The sequence below is a fragment of the Thamnophis elegans genome, chromosome 6 (assembly GCF_009769535.1).
Source record: "Thamnophis elegans isolate rThaEle1 chromosome 6, rThaEle1.pri, whole genome shotgun sequence".
NCBI lineage: Eukaryota > Metazoa > Chordata > Lepidosauria > Squamata > Colubridae > Thamnophis > Thamnophis elegans.
Window position 1 is genome coordinate 55,067,191 of NC_045546.1, and position 10,056 is coordinate 55,077,246.

The 10,056-nt window shown below is 41.3% G+C and overlaps 1 protein-coding gene across 1 annotated transcript in view; it reads right to left on the reverse strand.

The window, feature by feature from the left end:
* DSCAM (DS cell adhesion molecule) overlaps positions 1 to 8,361 on the reverse strand; it is a 320,316-nt gene extending 311,955 nt beyond the window's left edge. The window contains 1 exon segment of the mRNA XM_032219921.1: positions 8,244 to 8,361. Within this exon segment, the coding sequence (XP_032075812.1) occupies positions 8,244 to 8,346 (103 nt within the window). The 5' untranslated portion in view covers positions 8,347 to 8,361.
* Between the last annotated feature and the right edge of the window lie 1,695 nt (positions 8,362 to 10,056).

The window sequence follows — 10,056 nt, forward strand, 5'->3', positions numbered from 1 at the left end:
GCACAATGTGCACACACAGGATCCATTCAGATAGTTGTGTTTGATGGTGAATAGGCTTTGCATATCCCCAAGATCATAAGCTCTCATATGAAATGACTGAAATCTTGGAAAAAATTCTGGAATTCTTGAACACCATTTAGGAGAGAACTGTGGGAGGGCTCAGTAATAGTAAGGCACCACACTGTTGTTCTTGTTTCAGAGAAGTTCTTGTATGTATAAACATTTGACTGCATAAATGCCCTGGGTAATATAATATTATTTTTTGTCTAGATTATATTACTTCTTGCCTTAGAATTAGCTGCAGTTCATCCATCAAACCTACCAAAAAGAGAGAGCATTTCTTGATTTCAAGACTTTCAGATTTTCAAATGGCTACCATTTATGATTACTATGCATGCTTACAAAGCAGGCATTCTTCAATCTGAATATCAAGAGATTAGATTGTATCACCCTACTAGGTTCCCTAGCAGAGGGAACAGCAATCAGACAAAAAAAGCTAGGTCAACACAAATGCACAGGTGTAGATTTTTGTGTGTTTTTTATGTCACTCAGTAGGGGTCAAATCTCATACTCCACTGCACTTCCACAGAAGTGCTCAATTAGATGCTAGGACAGTAGTTCACCTGAGACCAGTGATGGAGCCATAAATATTTAACTCTAGTGCAACAAAGCATGAATTGCTTTACTCCAGTTTGCTGCACAGAACACCCCATTATCTACCGAACTTAGCTAAATCCTGCATTTCTGGATTAATTCACAGCTATTACCCAAACATAAAAGGCATAAAAAATAAGAAAACACATTTTTCCATGTCTACCTCTTCTTCTAGCTGGTTCGTTTGATGTAAATTTTAAATGAACACCAAAGACTGAATGGCCACACTAAAATCTAAAGGGATAACAAAGCAATATCAGAATCAGGAAGCAAACATTAGCAGAAATTGAAAAAGTAATAGGTACCTCTCCTGTAGATACCTACATACTTCATTTCATGCACCTGTAATTCCCTTTGTCAGCTACATGATTAATTCAAAGAATGATTGATTTTTTTTCTCCTTTGCTCATTCCCACTGACCTGCTTTTGCTGACAAGTCTGTACAGATCACACATCTCCATCAGCTAAAACGTTGGTATCATATTTGTGTCTGCAGCCTGCAGTAAATATTTCACTTAGCATTAACAGAATGTTAGTGCCTGATAAAAATAGGAAGGAAGGAAGGAAGGAAGGAAGGAAGGAAGGTAGGTAGGTTGTTTTGGGAATTACTGAATTATGGGTGGGGTGCACAAACATCTCCAAACATGCACATATGGTAGAGGGAAAGCTCTATTTTAAGCAAGGAAAATTGCTGAAAAATTACAGGCAATAGCATATTTGGATAGTCTCATGAGATGGAGTTGGGCAATTATGTGCTTGGCTATAAGGCATATTAAATCAAAATTCCCCAGATGTTTTGGGCTTGCAAGCAGGAGTCACGCCAGTCACTGCTGAATTACCACTACCTATGATTGCTAAGAAGGGATAGAAATGCATTTATTATTTATTCATCAAATTTACCAGTGATTTGCAACTCCAGGCAGCTTGCAACAATTAACATTAACATCAAAAAAGTAAGAAATTAACTGTAAAAATCTATGTTAGGGAAGCAATAAAAACAATATAAAAACAAACCAAAGAACCAGTATTATAAATCATCCTTGTTTCAGATTGCTGGCAAGCCAGGTTTTTAAGTATTGTATAGTCACTGAAGGGTCAATACTGTTCAAAAAGCATGGATATCTACAGAGAATTACTATGTATGCCAAGTGATTTACATCAGATGTCACTAATTTAACAATGGGAACAAGAAAAAGCTGACGAGCAAACCGGAAGTCCTGGTTTGTCTGTAGGGCCGTTTTTCGCCCTCCGGATCCTTCAAGAAAGCCTCATGAAGGCTCCAGAGGTCGAAAAATGGCCCTATGAAGAAACCAGAAGTCACCATTCCCAAACTTCCGGGTTCCCCATTAGGAGCATTTTTCACCCTCCAGAGGCTTCAGGGAAGCTCCTGAAGCCTCCAGAGGGCCTCTGGGGGGGTGGGGAGAGGGGGGACTATTTTCTCCCTCCCCAGGCTCCTAGAAAGCCTCTGGAGCCTGGGGAGGGTGAAAAAACTGTGCCAAAAGTGGTCGTGCGCATAGCATTATGGGTGTGGCACACTCACACGTGACCCCACACACACACTCCCCCCACTTTTGGCAAGGGAGCCAAAAAGGTTAGCCCTCACTGGGATAGAACCTTAATAATACTGCTGTTGGATAAAGATTTAAAACTGAGTATAATCTGCCAATTGATAACCTTATCCAATGGCCTTATGTTAAATGGTTCATAAAGTGGAGACCTACTTTTTCCCCTTTATTAGCACTAACTGGAACTGACACAGAGTTGACAGTACGCTGCTTTATATTTCATTATCAAACTCCAGAGATGTCCATGAATCAATACAATTGAAACTGGAGAGATCAAGAAGGATCAGAAAAGTTACACCACCCCACTGTGATTCAACAACAGGTCACCTACAGTCCAGATCAATATCTTGGACTTCCAGGGAAGAAATAGTGGACTGAAGATGTTGTGACTCAGCAGTTCTGCTGAGAGTTTTTTTTGGGATACAAAATTCAGTATGCAGCTGGGGCTTGTGGGAGGAGGTTTGGAGATAAAAGGACAGATGCTGCCACACCCCGGTCGCTGGAGTCAACGTCGTTCCTTCGTGTGTTCCGTGTCTGGTACAATATTGCTTGCTTATTAATCGTGATTAAGCCTGTTACACTTGGAAAAGTGCTTTGGTGTTTCATGTAAACCTGATCCGTGGAGACAGTGGAAGAAGGGCAGCGTTTGTAAGAGCTTTTGTTTTGAATTCTTATCAGAGATTTATGTTTATGTTATTTCTGGGCTCGAAGCCAGTTTGAACTGAAAACTGATAAAGAAAAGTCCTTTTAAGTTTGCCTGCCTGCGTTTGTTAACGAGCCGTCAAGGGGGGGACAGAACAGATTGACTCCAGCCATATAAGCCTCCATTTCATTAACTATGGAACAATTACAGGCTACACAGATGCAACTCGCGCAGCAAATGGCTGTCTGTCGGATCAAATTCAGCAGTTGCAGAGAGCTACAAGACCCCCCTCCCCCCAGCCAAGGAGGAAGTGCCCAATTGCCATGCCAGATAAATATGATGGAAGTTTGGCTATGTTTACTGCATTTCTGGGAGAATGCCAGCTGTTTATTAGCCTGAGAGCGGAAGACTTTCCCACTGACCGGACGAAGGTGGGATTCATGATCAGTTTGCTCACAGGCACGGCTGCCCGGTGGGCCACTCCCTTGTTAGTGCAACAGAGCCCTCTGCTGGATGACTTCTAGGGGTTCTGCCAGCATTTCAAATGGATGTTTGAAGATCCGATCAAAGGGGAAATAGCTGCCAGAAGTTTGAAATCCTTGCAGCAGAGTACTGGGTCATTGCAAGAATATGTGTCTGAATTCAGGCTACGTAGCCAAGATTCCACATGGAATGAACCTGCTTTAATGGACACGTTCCAAGATGGATTGTCTGAGGCCTTGCAGGATGAACTGGCGAGGGTGGACAGGCCACCGACGTTGGACACGTTGGTCCACCTGTGCCTCCGGATAGACGCCCGGCTGCAGAGGCGAAGGCCTTGCCGGGTATTCCAGGGAACCACCAGCATTCCAGTTCAGCAAGAGACTGCAGTGGACTGGGAGGAGCCCATGGAGTTGGGTGCTGTCCGACCTCAGGTGTCACGGACAGAGATGGACAGAAGGCGTGCGGAGGGGTTGTGTTTTTACTGCGGGGATCTTGGACACTTGGCAGGGAGTTACCCCAAGAAGACCAGAAGGGTTGCGCGGACTGCAGCTGTCCCTCAGTAATGCACGATCAAGTCGGACAACCAGCACGTTGGTGCGGCCGTGTTACGCCGTTCGCACAGGATAGCTTGCGTTCGAGGGGTGTGGAGTCCCGGGGCGGAGGCCCTGCCGAGTCAAGTACAGAACTCCGACCCTGCAAACTCGCTTCCATCTCGGATTGTTCTACCCGTTGCAACCTGTGCTGCCGTTTGTCATCCCAGGAGCATGCAGTCTCTGGTACGGGATTCGCAGCAGGGTGACAACTGGGTGGAGCGACAAAAGGCGGAAGTGAGGCCGGCATCCCCATGGACTTTGGAAGGGGATCTTTTGAAGTGTTGGGGCAGGCTCTATGTTCCTGCAGGGCACATCCGTTGGCAGGTACTCTCACAGATTCATTGCACGTCTGCATCAAGACATTGGGGGTTTGTTCGGACACTGCGCCTGGCCTCCCGTCAATTTTGGTGGCCCCATCTGAAAGATGACGTATGGAGGTGCATGCAGTCATGTGCCCAGTGTCATTGGGCCAGGTCTACAAAGAGAACTCCGCCGAGATTCCAGTCTTTGTTGACTATGGTTCCCGCAGCACTGGACTTTGTCTCTGGGCTCCCGGGGGGGTGCCGGGGTCTTGAACTGTGTTCTGGGGGGGCCATCACCAACCCTTCTGGGCTGCATCCCGAACATCGAAACCGGGGGAACCAGGGGATTGCGTGGTGGCTTGGCCAAAGTCGGTAGAGGTGCCAACAACCTCCGATGGAAAGGGGCCTGGTGGGTCGGCCTTGCAGAAGTTGAAGGACCCTGGACAGGGTGTTAAGGTTCGGCCGAAGTTGGTAGAGCTGCTGTCAACCTCCGACGGAAAGGGGGTTGGTGGGTCAGCCTTGCAGAGGGTGGAGGACCCTAGACAAGGAGTTAAGGCTCGGCTGAAGTTGGTAGAGCTGCCGTCAACCTCCGACGGAAAGGGGGTTGGTGGGTCGGCCTTGCAGAGGGTGGAGGACCCTAGACAGGGAGTGAAGGCTTGGCCGCAGTCGGTAGAGCTGCCCTTAACCTCTGACGGTAGGAGGGGTGGTGAGTCGGGCTTGTGGAGGGTAGATGTCCCTGGATGGGGTGTCGACGCCGGGAAGGGCGGAAGGAAACATGGTGGCCACTGGATACCTAAAGAGTACCGATACAAGGGGGATATGCCTCCAGAGGTTTGGGATTCATGAAAACGGCACCAAGGGAAATGGGTGCGGGTCATCTTGGGGACACGTCATCTCGACCATCGGACTCCGGGGAAAGGGCCCTGTGGTGGGGGATAGTGTTGTGACTCAGCAGTTCTGCTGAGAGTTTTTTCGGGATACAAAATTCAGTATGCAGCTGGGGCTTGTGGGAGGAGGTTTGGAGATAAAAGGACAGATGCTGCCACGCCCCAGTCGCTGGAATCAACGTCGTTCCTTCGTGTGTTCCGTGTCTGGTACAATATTGCTTGCTTATTAATCGTGATTAAGCCTGTTACACTTGGAAAAGTGCTTTGGTATTTCATGTAAACCTGATCCGTGGAGACGGTGGAAGAAGGGCAGCGTTTGTAAGAGCTTTTGTTTTGAATTCTTATCAGAGATTTATGTTTATGTTATTTCTGGGCTCGAAGCCAGTTTGAACTGAAAACTGATAAAGAAAAGTCCTTTTAAGTTTGCCTGCCTGCGTTTGTTAACGAGCCATCAAGGGGGGGACAGAACAGAAGACAACTTCATGAAAACTATATCTAAGAACAGTAGGATAATGAAAAGCCAGCAAGTAAACCAGCTTTTTGATAATTCCTCTCCAGATAAGAAGAGCAATTGAGATTGTTCACAAATGCTCCATACAACTGCTCCTTGCAAAGAGACCACAAGATGTTGATCTCACATGGACTAAAAGCTCTCAGAGAGAAGTGGAAATCATTCATAATTGTGAAAATTTATCATCACTTTTTTCTATGCTATCATAATTTTGAAAGGCCATTAAACAAATGATCATAAGTTGAGAACTATCTGTAGCCCATATCTAAAAGATTTTTATGGAAGAGAACAAGTTATACCTATCAAGATTGAGACTTTCGATTCAAAGTCAATTTTAAAATGATAGACTACAAGAATGACATGGGAAAAATGTTACACTGCAGATAAAGAAACTTGCTGATACCTTAATAATTAAAAGTGATATTCAAACAACAAAGCAAGAGAGTGATTTGAATAATTTTGCCACTTACATTTATAAAAGAGACTGGTTAAACTTCTGAAGAATTTTGTGAGAAGGAAGAAGTTCTATGACATTATTTGAAGGAGCCAAAGATTATTTAGAAAATTATAATTTAAAAAAGATTAATTGACTGAACTGCAGTTTGGCAAGATTTAGAGTGGCATGGTCTGTTGTAGACTGATACCAATACCGGTATGTTAGCAAACATACCAATAGTTCTCCCCCACCACCACCACCTATCCAACTATCATTTATAATAAAACTTACTTTTAAAAAGTCACAAAATCCACAGCTGAACCACAAACAGGGATTGAAGGTTTATTACTCACTGCTTTTTGAGTAGTAAATCATGCAATCACTAAAAGAATTAATGCTACTTCTGGAGATTCCAGTTTATCAGCATTTTCTATACATCTTCTTCAAAGGAATCAAGAAGGATTTAAAAAAACCTGTATTTTGTAATTCTGCATTCGTATTTGACTGGCTGGATCAAGTCCATTATAAATCCCATGAGACTGGGTTTTTATGGATTATTTACTCTTAACAATTTGGGTTTGAAACACAGAAGCAATGATAGCAATAATTACTTCTCCTGGCGAAAGTTCTGTGTATGTATTGTACAAAGAGAGCATAGCTGCTCTGAAGCTGTGGGATTTAACAAACTTGAATATGGACATTTATACTGGAAAGACCTTGTGTATACTGTACACATTTATGTGTATGTATGTGTGTAGGTATACACACACACTTCACTGAAAACAATACATTTGAAATGAGTAAATAGTCGCTTCTTAAATGTGGTTAAATAAAAGGTTAAATTAAATAAATGTTAATATTTATCAAAGATGTTATAAGAGATGGATAGTAAGTACCACGCATTCAGCTCATCTGTCGCAAAGCTAAGTACCAGTTCCAATTTGTTGTCAACATATCCCTAACTGAGACTATTAGACAGATTTTATGACCACCAAGAGATCCAGGCAATTAATCTCTTGAGTTAACAAATTTAAGCTATTAGCTGATACTTGATGCCCAACTGACTACAATTTCCTGATGATCCAAAGCACAAGAGAGAAAAGTGGCAAGGCATTAAAAGACATGGTAAAACGGTATGATTTAGTGTTATTTAAAAGATTTGACATGCCTTTCAAAAATATCTGAACTGCTTAATTAAAGTTTCTATTTCCAAACTAACAATACATTTCTTTTCTCCATTCCCATCTTTTATTTGGTCTTCATTTTGGTCATGCACCAACAATTTGCCCTCACTGTTTGCTGTGCTGCCTAACACATCCTAGGAAGTGATAGCCTAAGGGAATGTGAAATGTTTGCTAATTGCTCATTCATTCTTTCATTCCATAGTGTTCATAATCAATAAACACCTTTTTATTTTCCTACTCACCCACCCTTTATTTATTCACTGAGTAATACAAGCAGTTTTGCTAAGAGAATAAGAATGAAATACTAAGCAACATATGATGATTAGTGGCCCAGAGCAGATATACAGGTTCTGAACAATAAAATCAGCTAAGTCAGCAGTTGTGGTTAATACATACCATAATTGCTTCTCAAACTAATAAATCACATTGTTCAAGAGATTTCCCTCCTGAATAATGCAGTTAAGTCTTTCTCTCCCTTCCTGACCATCATTACTTTAAAGTTTATTATCTATCTGAAATAATTACTCTAGGTAATATAGTCCACAGCATTTTGCTGCATCACAAAGGGGACTGAGTAAAACTAAGCAAACTCAGCAATGCAAAATATAGCACTATAGTGCTAATACTATAGCAGTGTTTCTCAACCTTGGAGACTTGAAGTCCTGTACAGGTCCAGCACAGCTGGCTGGGGAATTCTGGGAGTTGAAGTCCACAGGACTTCAAGTCTCCAAGGTTGAGAAACACTGTACTATAGTATTATATGTGGTATTTGCAAAGAGAGGTAGACGCATACCTGTTATATATTTTAAAGAATTCACAGGAACTACTTCAAATACACAAAATGGCCACTTCACCAAGTATCGAATGTCAAACCTGAACACACGGATGCTTTAATGACATGCATGAATTAGAGTAGAAAGCGAAGCCAACTGAAAAGAAAGATACATAGGACAAAGGAGAAGCTGAAGTAAAAGACTCTGCCTACCTGAGACAAGTGAGACTGTGTCTTTCTCCCATGAGACAACAGTGATGTAGGCCTCCACAGAGGAGGGGATAATGCACTTGAAGACCGCTACATTGCCTCTCATGGCTTTCTGGTCCTCCACACGGACTGTATATGGTTCCCGTAAAACTAAAGCAGAGAACGGGAAGGAAGCCAAGTCACACAAATAGATAAAGAGTACAGAAGATGCATAACCTGACCTAAGAAATCAGAAACAAAACACACATTGTGTCTACCTAAAATGAACTGGAAAGAAAACATATTGTTTATTAGGCAACCTGAATAACCCTATTGAATCTATATTGAACACCTCAGTTCCTTATTATCCTTGAAAGGCGTCAGACACCCACATACAGACAGTTCCAACTTGTTCAAGTAAATTATGCCACTCTGTTCAAACATCATATCCCCAATCTTACATAGTAATGATGAAGATTAACAAAATTTAACATCTGAATCCTTGTAAAACAATATAGACTACCCATATTTTATTACTAAAGCAAGGCTGTTAAATAGGTATCAGATTGTAACATAGTTGTCCCCATAGATTTGTTTTAGTGAGTAGAAACAGATGAAGCAAAAGAGAAAGCTATTAACAAAAATGAAACTGTGATAATTATTATTGTGGAAACTCATCCACAGACCCCAGCACAAACATATTACTGGCATATTGGGACTCTGAATTCTTTCAACACACATAAAGCTAACCAGTTGTATTTAATTTCTTATTTGATTACTAAATATTATTTAGATCTGGAAATAAATACAGAAATGAATTATTATTCCATCTATAAACAGAAGGAAAATATGTAACACTGTACCATTTTAGAACGCAGATGGAAAATACATGTGCTAAAATGATGTTGCATATCTCCTGACCTTTTGTTTTAGATTTTTACTTTTTTATATATTTTATACCTACCATGATTCATATATTTACTTTTTACACATTATATCGCTCTTAGAAGCAATTCCCTTCATATTCTCATTTTTATATCTTTATATCTTTTTATACTAATAACTTTTTCAACTTTTTACTTTGCCTATTATATTTTTATGCTTCTTCCTAATGACTGCACCCATCCTTTATGACCGCTATAAAAATTGATCTGCTACATATCTGCTGCATATCAACTAATCTGTTTGATTCAGTAATGTGATCCCTATTAATATTCTAAAGTAATGAAGTATCAATTCCTTAATTTCTGAAAATTCAAATTAACTCAGGTATTTTTATGGCTTATTTTTTCTCCTATCCGCTTATCTATTAAATAGATTTAAATTCCATAAAATGAAGTTCTTATTCAATAATTTAAAATATTTAAAGAATGCCTTGCAGTAGATAACGCTACAATTATTACATAATCTTCTGAAACCTTAAAAACAGTTAAAATAGATAATGTTAGATTCACTTCTTTCTTGCTATTGTATAGCTGGTATGGTCAGTTCAAAGTAGCCAAAAACGCGAGGCATGGAGGAGGTGATGGTCTGTGGCAATCCCTGCAGCCTGGAACAGCTGATTGGGGGTATTCCACGAGGCCGATCTACCCGCCAATCAGCTGCTCATGCTGAATCAAGCTGCAATAACGTGTTGAAGCTGACCTTGGCTGTTCGCTATTTGCTGCAAGGACGTTTGCAGCAGCAATCACATTCGGAAAGCACACAGAAGTAACTGATTCAGTAGGATTCAATAACTTCTCTTTATATATAATATAACGCATTAGGTAAATATACAATACCAAAAGCAGGTTTTCCAACATGGTAGTTCAGCAGAGAAGTTTTAGTTTCAGATATC